Consider the following 27,007-nt stretch of genomic DNA (forward strand, 5'->3'; position numbering starts at 1 on the left):
GATCGATCGAGCGGCTGCTCTCGGTTCAGTCTTCTTGCTTTTTGATTGGGGTATCGGTGACGCATCACCAGGAGGTGACTCCGCGTCCCGGTGCAGTCTGAGGAAGAGGTTGAGCGGCTGCTCCCTTCAGGTAGAGACCCCGGCTGGGTGTTTCCCTGACTCCTCGATTCTCCCCAACACTCTTCGCGCCCCTCACAGCCTACCGATTGGCATTGTCGGCCATTTCATTTCTGCCCTCTGTTGGCATACGCCGGGATCGGCGTATATGCAGAGGACGGTTAGGACCATCCGTGCGGTGGGCTGGTAACGTACTTAGCCTGGAGGATTCCAGTGACTATAACTTTTGTTTATTCTTTGTATTATTTTTGCCTTCATTAAAATAACTAACCCTTCACAAGTGGTTGCGTCCTCATTATCGTGTCTGTTAAACGATCCTGAGACGTTCAGGGCGTTACAAAATATCCGACCATAATACACTAACTGTCTCCCGGTCGATAACAGACATGGCAACACTTGATGATGTGCTGGCTGCTTTAGCGACCGTGCAAGTTGAATTGGCTGCCTCTAGGCAAGACACAGCCGATGTAAAAGCCAGACTGGATGCTATCCACTTGGACCCGCTCACGCCCAGCACCTCCCTCACGGACCAGACCCCTGCTGTAGTAGTGGAAATGCCGGTAGCCATCCCCTTGGCAACACCAGAGAGGTACAGTGGGGATCCTAACACAGTGCAGGTATTCCTCACACAAGTGGCGCTACATTTATCGTGCAAACCAAAGGCGTTCCCCACGAGTCAGGCTCGTGTGGCTTTCCTTATTTCCTATTTGGCTGGAAACGCGGCACAATGGGCCGTACCTCTGGTGAGCAGGGACGACCCCATCTTATGTGATTGGGGTGCTTTTCGCGAGGAATTCCTGAAGGTATTCGACAGAAGGGCTGACTCGTACACGGCGGACCGTGAAATGCTTGAGTTGAGACAGGGATCCAACGACCTGGTGCAGTATCTCAACGCGTTCCGACGGCTGGTTGCGGAAACCAAGTGGCCTGTTGCTAAACAAACGGCGCTCTTCCATCACGGGCTGTGCGATGAGCTCAAAGACGCCGTGGCTCATATTGACCCTCAACCCAAGACATGTGAGGGCCTTATCAACCTGGTATTGCGGCTGGAACATAGGCTAAGTGAAAGAAAAGGGGATCATGGGAGAAAAGGAAAATCCCTTCCATCCTATGTGACGGTGGGAAGTCCTGAAACTTCCACAGCATCCAAGGGAGAACCCATGGACATCGGCGCAATACGAGCGAGCCTCACAGCCACGGAGAAAGAGTCACGCCGTAAACAAGGATTGTGCCTATATTGTGGCAAAAAAGGCCACTACGTACGTGAATGCCCTGCCAAACCGAAGACGTCACGTTATCGGGCCAACCGGTCGGTAACTGCCGTGGTGGACATACCGGCGGAAAACTAGAGGACTCCCAGACCAAAGAAGGGGCATCTCGGAGTCACTCATCCATCCCTTCACTTTCCAACTCGGTCACTAAGGGACACCGACACCTGTTTCTCACGGTGCACGTGGGAGTGCATGACCAGTGGATACCCGTTGTGGCCATGGTGGATTCATGGGCCACTGGCATGTTTATGGACCACAACGAGGCATGCAGGCTAGGGCTAGTGCTTCTTCCCAAAGCTGTACCCGAAGACGTCTATGCCATAGACGGAAGGCGATTGGTGACGGGGCCCATCGGGCAGCACACGGGGGTCCTTCCGATGAGATATGGGAGGAACCATTTGGAACAAATCGATTTTAACATCATCCGAGCGCCCCAATATGGCGTCATATTGGGATTGCCGTGGCTACAGAAACACAACCCCTCTGTGGATTGGCCAACACATCGCGTCGAAATGACGTCACCGTATTGCATCCTGCATTGTGGAAAAAGAACGGAATCCCTTGACGCAGATGAGAGCGGGAGTCAGACGGTGGCTACAGCGGCAGAAAAAGATGTGGCTCTCCCCCAGGCTTATCACAGTTTTGAGGATGTATTTGATGAGGTGAAGGCGGAAGTGCTACCACCACATAGACAGTTTGACTGCCAGATCGACCTGGTGCCAGGGGCCAGCATTCCCAGCGGCAGGCTGTATGCCCTGACGGAGCCTGAAAACGTGCATCTACGGGGGTACCTGGATAAACTCCTCAAGCTAGGATTCATCCGCCCGTCCAAGTCTCCGGCCGCCTCGCCACTCTTCTTCATCCCGAAAGCTAATGGGGAGCTGAGAGCCTGTGTGGACTTTAGGGCATTGAATGCGATAACCATAAAGAATCGGTACCCCTTGCCTCTCATCAGTGTACTTCTGGAACAGGTCAAGAAAGCTCGTATCTACACCAAGTTGGATTTGAAAGGGGCATACCATCTGGTGCGCATGAGGGACGGAGACGAGTGGAAGACCGCCTTTAAGACCAGGTTCGGCCTTTTTGAGTACCTCGTCATGCCGTTCGGTCTGTGCAACGCCCCGGCAGCCTTTCAGTACTTTTTGAATGAGGTATTCAGAGAGGAGTTGGATATCTACGTGGTCGTATATATCGACGACATCCTCATCTACTCGTCCAGTGTGGAGGAGCACGTACACCACGTCAAAGCTGTGCTCCAAAAGCTGAGGGAAAACAAGCTGTTTTGTAAACTCAGCAAGTGTGACTTCCACGTCACGTCCGTGGAATTCCTCGGAGTGATGCTGAGTCCAGAGGGACAGGAGATGGCAGAACGAAAGATCAAGGCGGTGAAAGAATGGCCGGTGCCCCAAAGCGTGAAGGACGTCCAAAGTTTCATTGGCTTCGCCAACTTTTACAGGCGGTTTATAGATGGATTTTCAGGGTTGGTGGCCCCAATCACACAGCTACTGAGGAAGTCCAAGGAGTTTGTCTGGTCCCCTGAAGCGAACACAGCCTTTGAGGCCCTGAAAAGCGCCTTTGGTAAGGCGCCGGTGTTGGCTCACCCTGATCCGGATCTCCCCTACGTGGTGGAAGCGGACGCTTCGGATGTGGCGCTGGGGGCTATCTTGTCCCAACGCAACCACGACACAGGGGTGCTTCATCCCGTTGCGTACATGTCCCGCAAACTCAACGACGCCGAACGCAACTACCATATTGCGGAGAAGGAGCTTCTCGCAATCAAGGACGCCTTCACCGAATGGAGGCATTGGTTGATGGGGGCAAGACATGTGGTATCGGTGTACACGGACCATCGGAATCTACAGTTCATGACGGCCACAAGACACCTTTCTCCCAGGCAGCTGCGGTGGATGATCTTCTTTGCGGGGTTCAACTTCCGCATCACATATCGGCCGGGGACGGAAAACCGGAAGGCGGACGCCCTGTCCCGTCAATCTGCAGTTAAGGAACCATTGCCTGCGACCGAGCGTTCCATCATTTCCCCGAGGATGGTATTGGGGGTTATCCAACCGGATACTTTCCTGAGGGGAATAAAGAGAGGGATCAGGTCGTTCGCATGGCGGAGGTGGCTCCTCAGTCACAGAGAATGGCAGCTGAAGGACGGGATACCCCTGAAGGGCAGGTGCCTATTGATACCCACGCCTAGGCTAAGGAAACAAGCATTCATCTGGTGCCATGACTCTTCATGCGCAGGTCATTTGGGCTTTGAAAAAACGGTGGCTAGCATGGGACGGCATTTCTGGTGGCCAACCATGAGAGTGGATGTCAGGAGGTGGGGACAGGAGTGTCCTACGTGTGCTACCATGAAGGCCGACCATGGCCGAACCCAAGGGCTCTTACATCCACTTCCGACCCCGGATAGACCATGGGATAGCATATCACTGGACTTCGTGGTGGGCCTACCGGTAGACCAGGGGATGACGGCAATACTGGTGGTGGTGGATTACTTGACGAAAATGGGGCACTTCATCCCCTGCAAGAGAGTCCCTACGGCCGGGGAATTGGCGTCACTACTTCTAAAGAATGTGGTACGACTGCATGGATTACCTGGGGTGATCGTGTCGGACCGGGGGTCGCAGTTTACTGCGCAATTCTGGAAGACTTGGTGCACTGCGCTGCATGTTAAGACCGCCCTGTCCACCAGCTACCACCCTCAAACGGACGGCCAAACCGAGCGCCTGAACCAAACGCTCAAACAGTATCTGCGATGTTTTGTGGACCAGGGCAGGGAAGAATGGGTCGACTTGCTATGGGTTGCAGAGATAGCCTATAACAACGCCACTCACAGCTCCACACAGTCGTCTCCGTTCTATAGCAACTATGGCCAACATCCCAGGTTCTTGCCATTTCTACATCCGTTCAGAGAGGACAGGATTCCCGCCACAGCGGACAGGGTGGCACACATAAAAGACACGTTGATGCGCTCAAGGGCTGTCCTAATAGAGGCCAAGAGAAGATACAAGGCTGCGGCAGACAGGAAGAGAAGGCCCGGGCCACTGTACCGCACTGGAGACTACGTCTGGATTTCCACAAGAAACATGAGGTTTCGCAAGAACAGTGTGTTCCATCCCAAGTACATGGGCCCCTATCGAATTGCCAAGTGTATGGGTCCCGTGAACGTGAAGGTGTGCTTGCCCCAGTCATTGCGGATACACCCTGTCTTTCATGTATCATTGCTCAAACCTGCACCCTCCAAGCCGTCTGGGACACCTAGGCCGGTATGCGTGGAGTCGGAGGTGGAGTATGAAGTATCGGGCATACGGGCGTCCAAATGGCGCAGGGGGAAGCTGTGGTACCTGGTTGCGTGGAAAGGCTATGGCCCGGAGGAGCAATCATGGGAACCGGCTGAAGGGGTTCATGCTCCGCGCTTGGTCTCCTTGTTCCATCGGCGTTTTCCTGCCAGCGCTGGACCCGTGGGGAGCCGCTGAGAGGGAGGATGTACTGTCAAGAATTCCTGTCATGCGAGGGGAAGAAAACGGTAACCAGCGAAAACGGACTACATCTTCCAGGATGCTTAGCGGTTGAGAGGTTATGTAAACGGGAGAGCTGTTACATAACTCAAGGAAAACACGCCCTTATGTAAACAGGAGAGCTGTTACATAACTCAAGGAAAACACGCCCTATAAAGGGAGGAACCGGGAGGTACAACGCTGTCGGATATTGTGTTTACACCGACGTACCTGCTTCGTGAAGAGCAGTGTTCCGGAGTGGTGCTCCAGTAAGGCAAGAACGGAGGTAGGTCGAGTCGTTACTCCCTGGGCCGTGTCTTGCCCCATCGTCACCTGTGAAGGACCCGGAAGCTCTACCGGTCAACCATTGAGCTTCGCTTTTTGACTCGGCTGAGTCAAAGCGCAGTGGCGCTTTTGCTGGTTGGAGTCGTAACTCCCAGCCCGACCAGAGATACAGGGACTGCCAGCTGTAACGCACACCAGGAGGTGTTTGCCGCGTTACAGACTCGGAAGTCCACAGGATCGATCGAGCGGCTGCTCTCGGTTCAGTCTTCTTGCTTTTTGATTGGGGTATCGGTGACGCATCATCAGGAGGTGACTCCGCGTCCCGGTGCAGTCTGAGGAAGAGGTTGAGCGGCTGCTCCCTTCAGGTAGAGACCCCGGCTGGGTGTTTCCCTGACTCCTCGATTCTCCCCAACACTCTTCGCGCCCCTCACAGCCTACCGATTGGCATTGTCGGCCATTTCATTTCTGCCCTCTGTTGGCATACGCCGGGATCGGCGTATATGCAGAGGACGGTTAGGACCATCCGTGCGGTGGGCTGGTAACGTACTTAGCCTGGAGGATTCCAGTGACTATAACTTTTGTTTATTCTTTGTATTATTTTTGCCTTCATTAAAATAACTAACCCTTCACAAGTGGTTGCGTCCTCATTATCGTGTCTGTTAAACGATCCTGAGACGTTCAGGGCGTTACAGTTTAGGCCTGTAATTGCATTTATTGGTACACTACCACACCCACATTAGATCAGGTACTAGTGGGGTGGCAGATCTCCGTCAAAAATGTGATCCACCAGACCATTGTGCATTTCTTCCACTGGTTCTATAGCCTGGCATACTCTAAGAGGGTACTTGCTTTTGAATGTCATTCTTTTCTGGAGGTCAGATGTTGGAGACCATAGTCGTGGAGATGACCTAAAAAACATTGCCAGTATGGAAACGCCCAGAAGACCAAAAAAGTGTGCCACAGATATCTTTGATTTTGAAAGGTGCCAACAGAGTTTATGGTGAAGTCTGGGAACTTCCTATTCCCCTTGTGTCCCAGATCCTACTTGTCTTGCTTGATGAAGAACCTCTTATAGGTCTGGCTGTAGGTTGGTAAGCTCTCAAAACATCTGGGTCTTGAAATACACAAATCAGACCCTTCTTACCCTCAATTCCCTCAGGAACACAGTCACTTACTTCAGAACTTTAGGAAAAATCATACTGCTAAGGACAAGCCAGATGTGAAGAATCCAAAAGCTCACACTTTCCTTGCTAAAGAAACTTGAAGAACCGATATTGAGGATTTCAAACTGGGTTAGCGAAATGAGAATAATTCAGAAATGTATCTGTCACCCCCGTCCTCTTTCTGAAGGATGTACCTCAGATTATTTATACTTTCCATCTTGAAATGCCTGTACACTACCAAGGTTTTGAACTCCATTAGAATTATTCGTAGAGAGAATCCTTTGTCTTTTTTTTCTCTGCCAAAATATAGTTGCTGAGGAAGCTTGAAGGATGCTTTAGTAAGTTGAACAATATGTGCTTTTGACACACAGTTCTGTAATTTCTTATGAAAGCAAGGCCATATTTCTCTTCTGAGGAAAAATAGGAGTTGGGTGAGATCCCTAAGTTGGCATTCCAAATACAACCATCCTGTACTTTTACACTGCTTGAAGCACACAAGCGTGTGACATAGATGTTATCAGTTGTGTAAAAGCTGGCTCACAACTGACTAGTCTGACATGCCTAGAATGTGATGGCTCCTATTGTTAGCTTCTCAAAAATTGCCACGGTTAAAATGACTGACTGATGCTGGGTCTCTGGTCAGGGTAAAACATATCGAAGCCTCTACCACTGGTTTCTTCATCCGCCTTGTTTGTACCAGGGGCTCTTGGTTGTAGCCACATGAAAGTGACCTCAATTACTCCCGGCTCTTCCAGTACTTTCAATTTTAAGACTTTATACAGGGTAGAATGCACATTCATAAGAGTAAGGAAAGTATGTATAAAATTAGCAAGCTCTAAAATGGGTTCCTCAAATGGCCAGCCTAGGGCAGTTGGCCTCCCTTCCAAAATAGCCACATTCTTTAGTTTGTGATCCATTATTATAAGCTGAGATCATGTCATCAAGAGGGAACATAGTTGGTGTTGCCCAAAACGCATGCTACCCTTTGCCACCAGCTTGAAAGAATTTCCAGGTCCAACAATGTTAATTTCTCATTTGTGTCTTTGGCTATATCCACAAACGTAGTCCGGGGACCTGCCAAGTCTAAAATTTTGTCTGGGTAAGCTTTCTTTACTCTATCAATGTCTTTCTTTCTGAGTGCATGAAGCAGTTCCCCTGAATCTGTGGCCTTTTCAGGTCAGTATCTGGTGTTGCCATGACTGTGCCCTCCACCGAGGGTGTCCTGTACTCTGCTTTAAGGTCACACTACCTATTGTGTCCAGAGAGTTTAGGGAACATAAACCGTAGTTAGGCAGTCCCATATCACAGAGGAGCAGCCTGCTAATTTGGGGGTGTTGGAACTCCTCTCGAGTGGAGTGAATATTCCTAGCTGGTCCTTGCTCAAACCTTTTCTCTTGGCTTTTGAGAAGAAGCTTTCATTGACATCTTTCTTGCCTGTCTTCCATTTTTTTCCCTAGGTAGGTTTCAAGTCTCTCAAAGCCTCTCTAAGATTTGTATGGGGACCCCTCTTTATTAGTTCTGTTTTTTAATTGTGCAAGGTCTTAACCTCCTCATTAATGGGCTTTGGAGCCTGACTTTGTTCTCCAGACTCTATTCCAATTCTAAAAAACATCCTCACAAAGTTGTGGCCGACCGTCTGAGGAACATGACTCTGGTGTAACCTTTGGGGGGGGCGTGGGGGCACTAGTGTAACCCCTTCTAGTGCCATTCTTCATTTCACCACGCAGCTACCCAGGAAGAGTTTCACTGTTTTCCTCAATTGTCTCTACCAAAGCCATGACTTTTTCTGGGTAATCTCTCCTGAAGTAAGGTATCAGCCTGCTCACGTGAAACGCCCTCTTGGGATCCTGTGTGGCACCTGTGTCGACCAAGTAGTTAACCTCAGAAATCTTCTGAACTACCTTTTGTGGCCCACAGCATTTGTCCTCCAAATACCTGGGACAAATAAGCTTTAGCACCAACACCTCCTGGCCTTCCTGATGCCCAATCAGTGTAGCTTTCTGGTGGTACCACTCCATCAACGCTTGGTTGACCCTAAGGTTTTCCTTAACCAGACTCATGTATTCGGCCTTCAACTTCCTGAGGCCAATCTCATTGTCCACCAAACCCTTCTATGTGAGACTCTGAGGATCCTTTCACCCCTTCTTTGACTGAGGTGAATGGACCCCGCACCCGATGTCCAAACAGAAGCTCAGAGAGCCTGAACCCTACATGCTTTTTTAGAATCTCTAGGTAGGGAAACAAGGGACAGGGCAAGGGGTAGATCCTGCTTCCTCCAGAGGTTCTCTGGGACAGTTCCTGTTAGAACTGGGGGTCTCTAGTTGGCAGAGGTAGGTACCTTTTGATCAAATAGGGACTCTTGCTTCTAGTCAGGGTGAGGGGGGATAAACACTTTAGATGACCCCTGCTCACCCCTTAGTAGCTTGGCACGATCAGACAGGCTTATCCCAAAGGCAATGTGTAAAGTATTTGTTCCAACACTCACAGTAAAAACACCACACCAATTTAGAAAAATAAAATATCTTTATCTAAACTAAACAAGACCAAAACGACAAAAATCCAACATATGGATACTTAGTAGAATGTCTTTTAAAAGGTTGTTGCAAAAATAAGCTTGTAGATGGTAAATGCGACACTTTACTCTCAAAGTACCTTGAATGCGTAACGCAGAACAAACATAAGGGTCGCAGAGAAGGCGATGCGTTGATTCTTCCTGTGCTCCGGTCACGATGCAACAAGATGGCGCCTCAATGCGTTGTGACGATCCGGTGCGATGCGACAAAATGGCGTCTTTGATGCGATGCAACAGCGTGGAGGCGATGCGTGCATGCCTGACGGCCGTGCTGTGAAATCAGTGGTTTCCTGACCTGCGACAGGCCCTGCGACACGCTTCTCCTGTGATGTGACGGCGATCAGCGGCAACACGCTTCCTCAGCGATGCGACGGTCCTGCGACACACTTCTCCGGTGATGCGAGCAGCGGCGGCATGCTTCCTTGGTGATGCTACGGTGGCGACACGCTGCTCCCAACACCAAAAAAACAGGCCTCGCACACAGTTACAGGCCCTCCTGGCAGGTAAGACTCCCAGCAAGGAAGTTCAGGGGAGCTAGGGGTGAAGTCCTTTAGTTCCTGGAACTTCAAAAACAGGAGGCCAGCTCTTCTCCGGCCCTTGGAGACTTTTCCTCAGATGGACACAGCACACAACAAAGTCCCTTGGTCCTCTCCTCAGCTGAAATAGCAAACTGCAGGCCAACCCCAGACACACAGCAAGGGCAGTACTTCTCCTCAGTCTCTTCAGCTGTCCTCTTTGGCAACAGGTTCCTCTTGATCACAAAGTAGTCTACAGTTCAGGGGTTTCAGCTCTCATATTTATACCCCAAACGTCTTTGTTCTCTATGTGTGAGGGGTCCTGGACCCAGTCTAAACCAGTTCTGGGTGCACTCTGCCAGTGCACAACTTCATCCTTTGTTATTGTGGGCCAGGGTCATCAGACACACCGCAGGAGGTGGAGCCAGCATTGTGGACGGCAGGCACAGCCCAATTCAGGCCCAGGTGCTACTCGTACCGCCACTCCAAACGCAGAGCGACCTATTCAACTTAGTGCTGACTCACCCAGGCTCCTGGAGCCACCCCAGCCCCTGTCACTCTCAAACCAGTCAATCCACAAACAGGCAGAGGCACACAGAAGGGTTGAACAAGAAAATAACCACTTTCTAAAAGTGCTATTTTCAAACACAGAATTTAAAAACCATCCTTCCTAAAAGATGTGTCATTGAATTCTGAGTTCAGGGATACCAGACTCCCAAGTTTCCATCTCACTCCTATGGAAAGATATGCAGATAAACATGTTACACAGCATTCCCCATTCTGTCCTATGGACAAGATAGCCTTTCAATAGTGAAAAACGAAATTGGCAGTATATCACTATCAGGACATGTTACACATACAAGTACATGTCCTACCTTTCACATACACTGCCCAGGGGGGTACGTTGGGCCTACCATAGGGGTGTCCTAGGTGCAAGAAAAGGGAAGGGTAAGGCCTGGCAAGTGGGTACACTGGCCAGGTCGACATGGCAGTTAGCAAACTGCTCACAGGCACTGCAGTGGCAGGCCTGAGACCTCTTTTCAGGGCTACTTATGTGGGTGGCACAATCAGTGCTGCAAGCCCACTAGTAGCATTTAAATTACCAGCCCTGGCTCACTTAGTGCACTTTACTAGGGACCTACAGGTAAAACAAATATGGCAATCATGGATAACCAATCACAATAACAATTTACACAGGGAGCACTTGCACTTTTGCACTGATCAGCAGTGGCAAATTGCCCAGAGCATCTAAACCAGCAAAAACAAAATCCAGCACAGTGTCAAAAATACAGGAGGCAGAGGCAAAAAGTCTGGGGTAACCACGCCATGGGTACCAGGTCTAACAGTTCCCATCACATTTTTCAGTGTTGTGTTCAACCGCTCCACCAAGCCATTGGTTTGTTACTGGTAAGCCGTGGGAAGGTGGTATCTCACACCGGCTTGCTCCCACATCCCTCTCATATTACAGGAGATTACGTTGATTTCCCGGTCAGAAATTGACATACTGCCTATGGACCGTGCTCGGACCAATGCTGGCGGACTCCCCACTTTTCCTGTTCTCCAATACCTGCATACCCTGGGACGTTACCGGGAAGTAGTCTCTGGTCTCTAACGGGTTCTCATCAAATTCTCCAACTCTAGACCTTAGAGTGACTTGGCAAATAATGCTTGACAAAACCTAATCACCGGAGGAATGAGCATCGCTGTTGGCTGGACATGATAGAGCCTTTAGAAAATCCTGACTTAAGTTCCTATACTTCATAATCCTTCATGATTGGTAATGGTCACCACGGAAGCTTAAGCGGGCCAAGCTCCTGCCTAATGACTGCTGCTGGCATTGCAGTACCGACTACTATGATCTGTTCCACATACTCTGGTCTTGCCCAATGCTCAGGAGGTACTGGATAGATGTATGGTTCACACTCCACTGTCCCTTCCTGCTTTCCCTTACCCCACAACTTGCTGTTCTACCCAATACCTCTGGCCTCCCAGATTTGAAAACTCATGAACATCGATTGGTAGCAACCTCCCTTGCCGTGGCAAACTCTGCAACTCCCAACACTGGTGGCAATCAATACCTGCCACCAATGAATGAAGATTAGAATGCCACAGGGCAGCCAGCCATGAACCCAGAACATATAAACGTAATGATAACCTGCACACTTTCAAAGTGATATGGGGCTCCTCCTTCACGTCTGACGATATAGTGCTGATGTGAGTAGACCTACTCTAGGCCGCTCCACAGGGACACTGTTGCACCTGCCACCCCCTGACCTGATCTGACCCTGCCTGACTGACAGGACTGCAACCCACCTCCCCTCTCCCTCCATGTAGTAACAACAGACTCCTGTACCTGCCGAGTCCCACCCCCCTTATACCAGTTACCCAATTTCCGGTCTAGGACTCTGTTATGCACCTCCACTGTTTTCTCTCCCCGTAATTACGACTACATGTCTCAATGGAACACGATTGGTGCAATTGCTATAGTCTTTGCAACTGACCCATACCACAAGTCCAGATACCTGGACCATGTACGTGGCTTATTACAACTCTTCAGAGCCCTATATACATCTAGAAGGTTCTCCATATGTTGCATGTATATCGACTGGTAGTCGGCCCAATAAAGTCATCCTGAGTATATGGTCTGGAAACTGGTCTTTACAAGTTTCCCAGCACCATAATGGCTTTACGGAATCCTGGGATGTTTGGTATCAAACATCTCCGAATAATAAACCTGCACTGATTAGTGTCAGATGTATTATTCCCTACACTCAGGGGTCACTTCTAGAGGGTACCCCTGAACCAAACCAACCACTGGTGGGGTTCTGACTGGTGAACACCAGCCTGCCACCACAAAACACGTTTCTGGACCCCTGGGGTGGGAGCCTTCGCTCCCTGGGCCCAGAAATAAAGTCTTTCTTGGGCGGAGGAGTTCACACCTCCCCCAGGTCAGGAAGAGTCATCTGTGGCAGGGGAGCTTCAATGGCCTTGCCACCTTTGTAACGTGACCCCCAGCCTCTCCTGCTATCGGGATCAGTTCCCCTTCCTGTCTCACCCCCTTTTCGGCAGCAAGACAGTCGAGAAAAATCAGGACACCCCAGAAGGTGTGCTCACCTTTGCCAACCACACCCCTTAGGTGTGGGAGGCGAGGTGAAGCCACTCTTTAGTGCCGGACATCTTGCAGATGGCAGGCACCCTCCAATCAAGGTTAGAGATGGTGCCCACTCCACCATGTAGGGTGAGCACCTTAAGGGGTGTAGTCACCCTAAGGACAGTAGCCTATTGGCTACTACCGTAAGACCCCTAAAACACCCACTAAATTAGGTATTTAGGGGACAGCCCTAAACCCAAAATTCAGATTCAACTCGACAAGAAGGACTGAAGAGCTGTGCTGCAGAGAAGAGGATGACATCAACTGCTTTGGCCCCAGCCCTACCCGCCTGTGTCCTGCTGTGAAGCCCCTGCAAGCAGAAACCGGCTAGTACTGCAGCCAGCAGTCTCCAAGAACCCCAGTGACCTGCCCTGCCTTCCAAAAAGACTCGGATCTTCTGTGGACACCAGAATTGTCCAACAGCAACCCAAGCCAGGACTCCAAATCCAGCTGGAACCACGAGTCCTCACCATTCTGCACCCGACACCCACGGCCCGAGTCTGGATGGCCCAACACTCCAGCGATGCCTACCCCCCTCCACCCCAACCCCCCACCTCTGACCTTCTCAACTTCTGCAGCCTCCTCCTAAAGCCCACCCCGACCGCTACTGGAACTGGTGAGAAGAAATCCCTGCATCCGCAGTCCCTGAGCCATGGGGTGCCTGACCAACGATGTCCTGGAGTCCAGCAACACTCCAACATCACCCACCAGTCATTGGTTCCTTTCTTCCAGTCTTCTGGCTCCACCCTGCAGTCTTTTTCCTCTACTGGCAACCTCCATAGGAAAGAATTGGGTACCCGACAGCGCCTAAGCACCCTGCCGGCCCTGCAGTGCTAGTGGTGTAGACTCGGTGCTGACCTGGGACTCGCTTTGCCCTTAGCTTAACCCCAGGAGTTTGCCTTTAGAAACTGCGTGGTCTGCCCGTGAGCAGCCACAAACCAAGGTTCCCCTTTGGCTAACCTTGGCACCCTTGCACTCTGCACCTGGCCACCCTGGTGCCGCTGGTGGTGCACTTCAAGTGCTGAACTGAACCTTGGTTCTGCCCCACAAAACTCAGTTATCAAAACCGTTTATTTGCCTGTGAATGTACCACTGCTTTTTTCTCCATAGAATTGCATGGTGGGGTTTTCTCTAAAAATTGTTCTAAGTGTTGATCGTGCCTTGTACTGCAACAAAATAACTTGGAGTCTTCAAATGAGTGAACCTGCTTGCTATTGTACTACAATGCCCAAACTGTGTGATTTAGTTTGTTTTATGCAAAAGTAGAAAAGTAACTGAAAAGTAACTAAAAATCAATCTAAAGTAATTACAAGTATTCTGAGGAGCTTACAACCTATTTTCTTGACTGCAAAGTAATTTGTATGCTCCTACAAAAACAGTACACACTGTATCGTGAAAAGTATCATTGTATTGATAGTATCACTTACCTGCTACTGAGTAAATCGTGGTTCTAGTAATAAAAATAACAAATTAACAACTTTTATTACAAACAATTGGTCTGGATTCAGTCTGAGTGTGTGACATCATTTCTTGCCTGTGTGTGTACAACAAACACTACCCTCTGATAAGCCTGACTGCTCAACCACACTACCACAAAAGAAAATAAGGTATTATCTATTTTAGCCTCTGCTATATCTCTGGGGATCCACTAGACTCTGCACACTATACCTTATAGTATATACAGAGCCAGCTTCCTACTGACACTAATATCTTAAATAAGTGAGGTGCTTTTGTTGTGTCTTCCAGAAAGATTACCTTTCTATTTTGTGTCTCACAGGAAAGCAGAAGAGTTTCTCCGAATGTCCCTTGTGAAGTGTGCAGGACTGGCTTCGCATACAACAGCTACGAGCAACGCAGTGATGTGCCTACATCTTGCAGCTAACTCTATGAAGCACCCAGTAGATAAGGTATGCAGTGACCGTTATTGGCTGGTTTGTACTGAAAAAAAGGCTGAACTGCTTTGTAACCCTGAGTACCTATGGTCTATGTGTTCATATTTTGTGTACCAGTAAATGTGAATGTAAATTGAAAACCACTGACCCTTCAGTTTGGAGTAATGCTTAAAGATGCAGTGTAATTTGTATATGCAGTTGTTGACGGCATCTTCTTGTAAATATATATTAGTTGCTTTAGAACCAAGGACAATGGGCCTGATTCACAAAGGTAAACTTACACTTTTGTATAAGTGTACCTTTTTTTGGTATTCAAAACTACTAGGCAATAGTAAGTTTACGACTGCAGAGACTGTGTATTCGGGGTGGAGAACGCCGAACATAAACAGAGAAGCCTGTCCAGTTGTGAACTTACTATTAAATTGTAGTTTGTGAATAACAACAACAAAAAACATACGCAAAAGTGTGAGTTTTCCTTTGTGAATCAGGCCCTAGATGTATACACCTGACTTCTCTACTTAACTAAATTGTATGGTAATGGACAGGAGGTTTTATTTCTTAGACCTTGTCATCCAACGTTAGTCAAAGGAAGCCACCCTCCTGTGCAACGACACACTGCCTCCAGAAACTGTACAGAATTCTTTTAACACAAGGTAGTGCCCTCTTTAGGGTAACACTAGAGAGATCCACAAACCAAATTAAGAAGTGGGTTGACTTTCCTTGATAGATATATATACATTGAAAGTGGAGCCAACCATGCATAATACTTCTCTCTTCCCTTTCCCTTGTTCTGACTAAATAATTGACTAGGCATCCACTTACAATTGCGGCAGTGTAATCCCCAAACATTTGAAATCACTCTTAGATGTAGAAGATGATGTCCTCTAAGAGAGCTATTATATCCTACTTGCAGACGTCATTCGGATTTCCTGTTTCTTGTAAAAAATAAACCTGGTAGGCGAGATAAACCTGTGGCACTATAATGATCCCCAGGACAGACTTGAAGGAGTATCATTTCAGATTAATTGTATCCAGTTATAAGAGATGAAAAAGTATCTAACCAGCAATGCTGGCAGAGTAACTCAGAAAAGCAATGTTAGTTTAATTACATTTACAATGTCCATGCGTGGCTCAGACAATGATGGATAAAAATCCTGTCCACCTCAAGTGACCTGAAGCTTGTTTTCATGGAAATGGCTGCAGCTTCTGCAAAGCAGTTCCTTCACATAAATGTGTAGCAGATATTGTTGCATTTGATTCTGTTAAGCTAGGTAACTGTTTAGCTGCTTAAATCAAAGCCTACTCAAATAAAGTCCTGTTTTGGGAAGATGTTGCAGGAATATCCTATTTCATTGGCTCATGTTCTATAATTAGGCCATATCATATCAGCTAACTATGATTCATTCGATCACAAGACCTCACCTATGCCAATGACACTCAACTCATCCTCTCCCTGATAGACAAGACAACCACCAGCAAAGCTAACTCAACCAACTGCATAACCATAGTAGCAGACTGGATCTGACCCAGCTGCCTGAAGCTCAACTCTGACGAGGCAGAAGTACTGGTCTTCAGCAACAAGACCTCCTCATGGTACTCCACCTGGTGGCCATTGGCGCTATTACCAACACCCACAGACCTGGCAAAAAATCTAGTGATCATCCTAGACAACAAGCTCAACATGACAGTTTAAGTCCACTCAGAGTGCACCTCCTGCTTCCACATCCTATGCATACTGCGAACAATCTTCAAATGGTTGCAGCAGCACACCAGACGGACAGTCATCCAAGCACTCAATTACCAGCAGGCTGGACCACAGCAACATTCTCTATGCCAGAATCTCCAAATAGCTCCTACACAGACTCCAGAACACCACCGCAAGACTCCTACTCAACCTCCCACGCTGCACCCACATCACATCGCACATCAGGAAACTTCACTGGCTCCCCATGCACAAGCACAGCCAATTCACACTTCTCACACACATGCAAAGCCCTACACGACATAGGACCAGAATACCTGAACAGCTGTATACACTTTCATTAACCCCTCCAGATACCAACGCTCTTCCTCACTCTCACTTGCACACATTCCCCACATCCGTAAAAGCGAAACTGGAGGCATCTCATTCTCCTACATGAAAGACCTGGTACAACCTTCCTCACAACATCACAGCCACCTCTTCCACAAGAAGCTGAAGACTTGGCTCTTCGTATAAGCACCTTGTGGACCACACACCTACATACCTGCCCAAGAACCTGGATACCCTCTTGGGTGATTAGTGCTCTATGCAAATCAACATAACATAGGATTCCTGTTTTTATATATTTTTTTTACATTTAGCTCTACATTTTACCATATTTATTTTGTTTGGTTTCTTTACTCAATGTATTCACAATCATTTTTAGGTGTCGCGTACGCAGTGAGCAAGCACTGCATAGGAGACCTTTAGCCATCGTGCAGCTCTTTTTCAAAGCACATACTCGTGCTTGTAGCGGTATACAGCTTGCGGGAGTGCGCAGCGATGCGCCACAAGCACGAGTATGTGCTTTGAAAAAGCTCTCCCCAGCGCGCTCGCGGGTCCACCCCTCCACCGCGATCACTTTCACTTTCAGGCATGCACCACTCCCGGGATGACCTCCTCCTGCTCCCACTCTCTCAGCGCGCACCACTCGCACCACTCGTTTTCTCTCACAGTTGTAAAGCGGGTGCCATTACCAGGCAGTGTTTGATGTGCACATCTTGCTGCGAGATGCGTGAAACAGTCGCTGCCTGTTGTGTCGCTCCCTTCTCGCCGTTCCTCTGCCGGGGATATGTTTGTAAACGGGATGGCCCCGCCTCGGCATTTGAAAAGAGGGCGGTCCCGTTTATCCGCGCCTGTAACAATCTACAAGTCTACATCACTGAACAGACAGCTGCAAAATATTTTCTAGCAAGAGCATCCGAGCCGCGCTTTATTTTGTTGATGTGTCTGCAGCAGCCTTCCTTCAGTTTCTAATTTCTGGGCTTTCTCGCGCTATAAATATCACACTGTGATGTTTCGGTGTCTCGATGTGTTTTTTCCCCCTTCTGCTTTTGCACTCTCCGCTGTCATTCCAATGGTGGGCAGAGACAAATTCAAGATTATTACTTTTCATTAATTCGTCATAATTTCTATACAGAAGAAAGCCTTTTTTTTCTGTGTGCATTTAGGGTAATTTGCCTTCTAGAGAGGCACTGACTGGTTACTTCTGCTTACTCTTGCTGAATCATAGGTTGTTAGGTTCATATCTCAGGGAGAAATTAAAAACATTTTCCATTTTTCACAAACTAAACTCCCAAAAATCTTCCTCCCTTTTTTCAACCTCCTGAAACAACTATAACGTAGCTATAGTTAATTAAAAAAAAATATTTTAAAAGGCAGTTTTATACTTCAAGTTGGTCATGCCTTCTACAATGTGGCTGTGTTTCAAAGTCAACGAAAACAAGCATAGCCAATAGGTTTCGACTTTGGGACCTTATAAGAGTTTTGTTATGCAGCACAATATCCTTGGAGCAACAACATCAAGTGTTGCATGGCTAAACACTTATAAGGTCCCAAAGGTGAGACCTATTGGCTATGCCAATGCTTGTTTGTTCTGTCAAAAGGTACATTTTCCATTAATATATTTCCAGATGTATTTAACCAATAAACATCAGCTCGCATTCGAATGCTACTATGGTTGTAGCGAATTTCCGTATGCAACACAAATCTACAACTTTGGGCATTACAGATATGCACAATGCTTGTATTAGTTATTAAAGTTTAATTACAAAATGGCATATGTTTTAAATCTTGATTGACTGTGCCACTTGCAAGACTTGTTGTTATCAATATATTAGCATATGCCTATGACTCTGCCCCTGAGACTTAAAACTCTAACCTATGATAATGGATAATCTATTTTCTTGCCCATCTTTCTTTTTAGACAAAGAAACCATATTTTTGCGTCTCTTTATAGTGAACATGTAATAGCACTGTCTTGCACCTTTCGTTAGACTAAAACAATTTCAGGTGACCATAATGATTATGGTTTTATATAATTTCACCAACTGTTCATCCAGCGACACAGTGCAAATTGTATAAGTGCAAGAAAACAGCACTTTTATTGAGCTCAGTGCTTAACCATAGACTTCAACAAGTGAAACCCAACCACATGCTGCCCAAAAAAGTCGCAGATTTCCGTATGTCGGGCAGATGAAAATGTAAATCACCTATAACAGAATCTCCCCCCCCCCCCCCCCACTCCACATAACACTCAAAATTATATTAAAGCACACATTTCTTACAGGCTGGAAATCTTAACAATCAGCTACTTGACATTTAGAGATAACTAGAGCCAGAATGATAAACAAGACCTCTGGTGTTTACCAGGAGCGTTGTCTGCTTGGTCAATCCAGGACTTTGAGGAAAAAGTCCTCCGTGTTCAGGGGTGGATAGCAACGATCGGCCGTGGCCGATGCAGCTAAGAGTGGTGGGGTGGTAGTGCCGGGTGGAGGGGGAATTTCAACAGACGAACATGGGGACAATTAAATAAATGTAGTTTGTCGGAGTCCACCTCTGCAACTACCCCCCCCCCCCCCCCCCCCCAACCTGGTCCTACTGCCTCATGTCAAGTGCTGAGGGGTCAGTGTCCGGCTGGAGCACCAACAAGCCTTGGCAAAAGCAACCCATGCAGGAAGGTCAAGCAGGTTATAGTGTGGACCAGCAAGGTCCAGGGGACTCACCAAGTTATGGAGAGTCAGGGCACGTCTGGAGCAACCAGGAAAGCCCAACAGAAATCAAGATGACCCTCAGGAGGACCCACAGGCCTGGAGTCGCGAGGAGACCTCGAGCAAGATTGCAAAGTTCCAGCCCATGGAGCACTCTGTGCGAGGAGGCCAGAGTTCTTTGGTGCAAATACTGCTCAGGATCAGGACTATACGGAATCTAATGCACAAGCTCTGGAATCGCCAACAAGCCTATGCAACTGCAAATGGACGCGGTGCGCAGGGGTTCGGGTTATGCAGTCCCCACGAGGGATACTGGCCTCAAACTTGCTAAGAGGGCAGATCGAGTTAGGGGCCTTCAAAAATCTACCTCCTGTGTTGCTGAAATCTTCGGAGTCCGCAGGAGCTCTGGAGCAGCAGACCGGCCAGTTGCGTTAAGGTGCCTGCAAATGCAGGGGAGTGACTCCTTCACTCCAAAGGAGATTCTTCAGTTGTCCTTAGTGCACCACAGGTCCTGCACGGAGCCTGTATGGAGCAAGGGTACAGACAAAGCTTTGGACGGAGAGGGAGACTAAGTCGGGCCCAGTCGAAGTCCAGAGTGTCCAGATGGTCGAAGGTCAGTGGTTTCTTCTTGTAGAATCTTGTCCACATAAAATAAATAAATACATTTCTATAGAACCACAAGAAGAGTTTATTCAGTCATAGATGTGATGGAGTGCCATTCTTGGGGGAAAAAAAATGTTTGTTTACAAATATTTAAGAGGATAATTTTCTGATCGGCTTTTCTGCATTATTTAAGTGCCATTAGAGATTTCAGTGTGGAAATGGCCAGCTTAAAGTAACTTCTTGGCTTGACCATGCAGCCTGTCTGCTGACTGATTGTTGTCAATCCTTTAAACTATATAGAGTGGATTTTAGCTTCTCCTAGAATAATGTTGCTCTCTTACCTCCTGCTATTTTCTGTATGGTGTACTAATCTGCCACAATGGAGTAGTTGCTTTCTAGCACGTGAAGGTCTGTTTTATATCTGAGAAGTACAGTGAATCATTGCACCTTATCTTTTACCTCCTACATGCAGTGTATAGTGAAAGCTACTGTTCTATGAGGGTTTTTTAAGTGGGAGCTCAAAATGCAACTCTGACCTATTCGCTTTGTGACTAAGTAGTGTGTTTTTTTAATGTATTTATTTTTTAGCAGCCAAAACACTTTACAAGGGTGTCTTTGTTTTGTAAGTGGGCATCTAATGAAACTGTTTTGCTTGTACAAGAGGAGTGAAGAAAAGGGAAAATTTACTAGATGGCCTCATATTATCATGGACACCATATTCCAGTCCGTGTACATTATTTCCTTCTTTAAGCCATTGCAATCGCTCACTTAAGTCCAATTGGTTCAATTAAGGATAACGGGGAATACAACTCTCAGAATGCAGTGAGTTGGAAAAACTACAAGCCTCGAAAAATCTACTCACCCACTCAGATTTTATCCGGCCAAGCTATTTTTAGGGCCAGTTGGCCCATTCTGGTGAGAGCTTGAGCTGGCGAAGAAGGGGTGTTCTGTAAATGAGCACTAAAGATGCCTTTAATTCATGTTTTTACCTTGTCATATTTGATGTGCCTTCAAAGGCCGTAGTCAAATCTCAGCTTCTGGTTTCTGAAAAGTTTCTGCTTCTGTTATGTTGGCGTCTACTTTTCTTTCCCTCACTGCAGAGTTAGAAGAAGTTGTAAAGTAAACTGTCTCACATTTGTGCCAAGAGTGTGAAATGAAAGGCTGTAGGACGTCAGATTTGTTTTCTACCCCACAATATTTAAACAGAATGGTAATTAGCTGTACAGGCATTTCAAAATGTATCTGTAGTTTAAAAGGCTATTTTTTTTTTTATTCTGAAGTGTGATGGAAGCTTAGATTTTACTGGGATCAAAACAAATCAGAATGCTTCACTTGGTAATGTGCAAATGATAAATATTTGCTTAAACCTGATTTTTGCACATTCTTTGCTCGCTATATAGTTTTATCAGTAACACTGCATGCCAGTGAGAGAGTTTATGATCATTTGAATAGAACATTTGCTGTCTGTGTGTGTTAGTTCATTACCACATCATGCTTTAGTAGTATATTTATTAAAAGTGAGCGTTTTGAAACATGAACTGAGATTTGTAAACATGAACTGAGAAACATCCCTGCTCCCACCCTGATGGCAATGCCATTAGTAAACTATGAGGCAAGTCCGGGTTCATGTGTACCCTATGTGTGGGCTAGATTCTTATTATACATGGAACACCAGAACAAGAGGTGTTTTTTTTATACAGGAGATATGCTAAACTCGCATATTTGAAGTTACTCACATAAGTGATCAAGACAAAGGTGACTCGGTGAAATAAAATATTTGGCTACGATCACACAGTTCGAGACCAGCTTATGGGTCAAGCGCATTACAGTTGGGTCGAGTAATTATTCAAATAACTATCCCAACTTGTGAGGTAACATTTTATGATTTTTCGACACCTGAGGTAAGCCAAGGAGTTAGGATGTGGTATCCCTGATTATGGGGAGTCGTCTAGTAAATTTAGATTAGGAGATTATCAGTAAGTGTATCGAACACATCCTCTAACTAGAATCAAGCCCATTTCAATGTGGTTTAAGGTAAGTGTAAGACAATGACCTGCACCCGGTAGATCCTAGTTAACATTCATGATGTGAAATCATGCACTGATTGGACCGCCTTTGCTCGAGTTTGATTTTGTTTCAGTATACATGAACGTTAGCTTCAAACACAGTACTCCATGCCTTAAATGCATTAAATGATCTAATTGTTTTGTATTTGTTCTCAAAGGACTATTTGGTGAAACTTTCTGGTTTACCCAAGAAAAGCTACGAGAGCTATTTGAAGTCCTTTGAGTGTTTGCTGGGCGTGGACGCCCACCTCGGGATCCGGGAGCTGGCCGTGCAGTATGGCTGCCTGGAGGCAGTGAACACCGCTTCGAAGATACTGCAGAGGTAGGAAGCTTGGTGGCTTGATTTACCCGAAGTCGGTGGTTCCATCTTGAATTTATTTTGATCAAAGTTGGCTAATATTATCAATCACACAGATGGTACATAATTGTTTTGTGGTTAAAATCGTATGGACTCCCAAGCTTGCTGCATGTTTTTAGGCAAATCTAAGGCGTCTGTACCTGGGGCTTGTCATAAAAATATGAAACCTATTTTAAAATTGCTGTGTGCAGTTGTGGGGGACATTTGTGAAACGGAAGCCTTGCAGGATTTTAAAATATGAAAATTGTATTCCTAACACGTACACACGGGCACACAAGGCCGGACTGGCAGTTTTTAGGTCTCGCCTGACCCAGCGCATGCGCTGGTCTGGCGAGACTTATTGAGAGGGCTCCAAAAAGTGCTCCCGGGCAGCCTAGAGCTACAGTGCGCGGGCGCACGCGCTTTACCGCGATTACTTTCACTTTCGCGGCCGCCTTGCATAGCCAATAGGTCTCGCTTTTGGGGCCTTATAAGTATTTAGTTATGCAACTGTTGCATGGCTAAACAGTTATAAGGTCCCAAAGGCGAGACCTATTGGCTATGCCAATGCTTGTTAAAAGAGGGGCTCGAAACAGGTACCTATCAGGCTCTGTTTTGTGCCATGGCACGGGCGGTCCATTTTTTTCTGGACTGCAGTGAGAGCATGCATATCGATGTGCGCATTCTCATTTTGCTCAGTTTTCACTAGTGGAGAAGTTACGACGTGACGTCATGCCAGGTGAGCGGTCTAGGGGAAGGTAAATCCTTTAAAGAGTCCTTTTCTCTCTGGATGTCCCTTCTCTTTTTGCAATGCATGAGCAACAACATCCTTGTGGTGTCCGCCTTTGAGGTGGGGGCGTGGTGAGAGGTCCTCATATCCCTTCTGTGCTTTACAGGTCTTCAAACTGTGGGGCGCACCCCTCTGGGGGTCACTGGCTGCATTCCTAGGGGGGTGCAAATGGCGTTTGAAGTATTTGCAAATGAGGAAGCGCCACTTTGTGCATTTGGCACGTTTCTGGGCAATCTTGTTTTAGATAAAGCAGTCGAAGGGCTTCAAAACAGAGTATGAACTGTTATCCTGGAAGCCCTGTGTTGGATGTTAGTGAGTGGGGCGGCAGTGTCCAGGATGTGGCTAAAAAAAACAATATAATCTGTAACAGGTTTGTTATTTTTGTAACCTTTAGGTAATTGCGTACAAAATGTGCACATGTAAAATGGTAAGTAAATGCAAGTTAAACTAATCAATTTTACTATGAAACCTCAGTTACCGAATGCGAGCAAGGCAGATAACAAAGCAGGACCACTAGAATTATGCGGCAGGAAAGGACCAAAGTTATGCGGCAGGGTTGAATAAATTGTGTTGCAAGAAAAGGCAGATAATACGGCATAATTTGGCACACTATATGATCGCATTTAATTATGTTTCCATTTTTACACATGTGATTACTGTCTGGGCAAAGATTTCACTTTATCTAGTTTACCACCAAAATACGACAACTAGGAATTGAAAGTTCACTAGTCACCTTTTATTAAGGGCTGTCTTGCACGGCAACAGATGTGACTACATCTTTAATACCTTTTAATTCATTTGAACTAGAAACACATGTTTTTTGTTAAAAGCCACAGATTATGCAGTAGATGACTAAGTAGCAAATGCTGCAAATCCATAATTATGCGGAAAGTACTCGCATCATTTCAGTGGTCCTGCCAGACCATCACACAACTGAATAGTAGGCTCAATGGGGAATAGTGGCATGTATAAATACTATTAACTTCACATTCCTATTGTGTGCATTGTTTATTAATGCCAGTGACATATTTTAGCCAATTTGAGCTCACACCCGGGATGCGCTCTCACTACTATTTTCCTGTTTCCATGTAGCTGCCGATCTCTTCTTTCCGTTTCCTCTTCCCTCGATCTCGGTCTGCCTCCTTCCTTTGCTTCGCTCCATCACACTCCATGACTCCTCGCTGTGTCTCTTGCTTATACTGTTAAAATCTCTCCCTCCCCAACAGTGCTTTAAATGGGCCGGTACTCACCGGTACTGAGTACCGGCACTTCTTATTTTTATCACCCTGAGTACCGGCACTTCTCTACGGCCGTGGAGAGTACCGGTACTCATAAAAAATAGGCGCATTGGCCTCTAGTGGTAGTAGCCTGTCTATTTGACTGCCAAATCACTTTTATAGCCCTGAGCTGAGCCTCCGCTGAACTATTCAGCGTGGGCTCATTTGCATGATATCCGGGCGTTCGCCCTCATGCTGTGTTGCAAGGAATGAGGCAGCCCAGTGAGAGCACAATGAAGGAAGCCATGGGAGGTTAAAAGGGCTTTAATCCCACCTGATTCTTTTGTGTGAATGTCTGCTTATGTGTGCTTGTTTTGTGAGTGAAATGTTACAAAATAAGGAAATGTTAAAATATCACTGTTTGACTTTCGTTTTGTATAACTAATTAACCTGATTTTGTTTATAGAAAGACATTTCTCGTATGTGCTGCAACTAGTATATAAGCCAATAAACTTCACATGTCATGCCTTTAGCCCCGCCCCTAGCCTCGCCCGTTTAAATGAGTACCTGCGCTAATTTTTTCCCCATTTAAAGCACTGAAACTGCAACAATAATCAGATGACACTATTTTGAGCTGCCTTCAGGACCACCGTGTCCGAGCCATCAATCGTGCAGCAGGTGAAGTGCCACCGGTTGCCTGAGGCTCTTAAGGGCCCGTGCATCCCGTGATGGATGCTTTTTCTACCCCAAAGAATCCGAAGTGCCCATTTTCCATGCTGGTATAGGGGCCGCCCACACCCTTGATGTATCCCTGCAGGGCAAGCAGAAGCAGGAGTGTTGCCCAAGTGGCTGTGCACTGTCCGCTCCTCTCAGAACAGGTCTTCATTCACTATACTTTGGGCCGAACCCAGGAGCAAAATCTGGGAGGTGTTTCTGCCCAGTGGCTCGCACACACGTGCTACATATGTCAACTGCATGGGAGGCATGAATGAGAGGAGTGTCAAGTGCGAGGCAATGCAATAATTGGATTTGAGGTACCAGCCCTGGTGCAACTCCACCAATGCTGCAGTTTGGGCAGTCATTCTAACAAGGCCGGATGGTGGGACCAGCAGATCATTGGCTTCAAGGCTTGTAATCCCTGCCTGGTTCCCAGTCTCACCTGCAGATGCCTTTTCAAACCTTTCATGCGGAGGCGGTTGGTACCACTGAACAGTGCTGCAAGCCCAAGGGTCGAGTCCTATTGCCTTTGTCTTGATAGAGAGGGTAAAACACCTCGAGGTTTGAGCCAGAGTAGTTTGTACTGGGACAGCCACTCAGATCAGGTGAAATGCGTAGCTGCTCCAGGGAGGTCAGGAAGGCTCTGCAGCCTTCACATTGACCCTAAATACTCACCAGTTTCAAGCACAGGTGTCCCAGTACATCTGCATTTCCATTCCCATCTCGGCCCTGCTGGCACTTGTGGACTTTTGACATTTCAGGATACATGGAAAAACTGAAAATGCGAAGCCACAGCGATTAAAAATGCTAGTAGTGGTTTGAAGTCATTTTAACATTGTGGGACTGCCGCAAACGGGATGTTGTTAACAAGTGGGGCTCATGGACCTCCTGTGGAACATCCCACTGCACACTATGAGACCTGTTCCAACTTTGGGTGTGCCGCGGACTTAGTCGTCTTACCCGTATCCTTTGTCTGCCATCTGTCTCACTCTACTGCCTCCCATTCACTAACACATTCCTTCCCATTGACTGTTTGGCCTCACTGAGGGCTGTCCTGCTCTTTCAGTGTTACTGTCCCAGTGTGTCACTCACAGCCACCGGATGGGGTTGACTGTACACAGATGTTGACATGTCTTGAAGGTTAAGGCACCGAGACCTGTGTTGTCAGCTTGGTCAGATTCACATTATACCAAAGTGTGTACATGGTGAGAGTACCTTACTCTCCTCTCATGCAGGCAGCTTTCTTTCATAGTTGAAAACAAAGACGCGGAAGCAGTTTCCATGCTCAACGCCATTGCAGAAATGTTCTACTGGGCCAGTGTTGTCTCTGACCCATAGGTTGTCTCAGACAACGTCCCCCCCCCCCCCCGCCCCCCTCAGCAACTTGAGACCCTCACGGGTGAGTAGTCGCACTTTATAAGATTACTGGTTGATTGATTGATTGGTGAAAGGAAGAAGAGTTTGCACGCTCTGGCTGGATTATGCAAGCCAGAACCGTTCTATTTCAATAGCATTTCACATTTCAGAGTTGAAATTCCTTGAATGATGCTGGAATAATTGTAACTGCAACCATCTGTTTCGCCTTTGAAGGTATGAGTCAAGTCTTCCAGAGTCGCAGCAGAATGACCTGGATCTGTCGAAGCCCCTGTTCACCACGGCCGCGCTGTACTCCGCATGCAGGTAAGCAGGTCTACTTTAGTTTCGAGTATGGTCTTGGAGGGATGTACGGTGAGGCCAGTCTGCGAGTCTTGGTGAAGGCATCTCTGCCTGCTTTTATTCATCTGTACCTCTTCCCAGCAGGAAGGAATGGTCCTTGTTTAAGGTGTGGGTTTCCTAGCAGCCTGTATCCCCATAGAGACTCCCGTACTTTGAATGGTTATCTCCTTTTCAGCCTTGTCTTGACTCATAACAGCAAGTGTCCAACTTTTTAATCCTAACCTAAAAATGATACCAGGATTCCAAGGCCTTGAAAGGTGTGGCCAAATATTGTGACGTATTCTTATTTTATTTACCAAAACTGGCATACCATAGAAATTGGCTATTACTCATTCTTTTCTGTTTTTTTTTTTTTTCT

At 47.1% G+C, this 27,007-nt stretch overlaps 1 protein-coding gene across 2 annotated transcripts in view; it reads left to right on the forward strand.

The window, feature by feature from the left end:
• The window catches only part of ORC6 (origin recognition complex subunit 6), a 52,655-nt gene that overhangs the window by 16,273 nt on the left and 9,375 nt on the right, over positions 1-27,007 (forward strand). For both annotated transcript variants that reach the window (XM_085638096.1, XM_085638095.1), the window contains exons 2-4: positions 14,358-14,487; positions 22,031-22,194; positions 26,524-26,613. In XM_085638096.1, coding sequence (XP_085494222.1) covers positions 14,358-14,487; positions 22,031-22,194; positions 26,524-26,613 — 384 coding nt within the window. The remainder of the gene's footprint in view (positions 1-14,357; positions 14,488-22,030; positions 22,195-26,523; positions 26,614-27,007) is intronic.

This window comes from Triturus cristatus, chromosome 12 (genome assembly GCF_964204655.1).
Source record: "Triturus cristatus chromosome 12, aTriCri1.1, whole genome shotgun sequence".
NCBI lineage: Eukaryota > Metazoa > Chordata > Amphibia > Caudata > Salamandridae > Triturus > Triturus cristatus.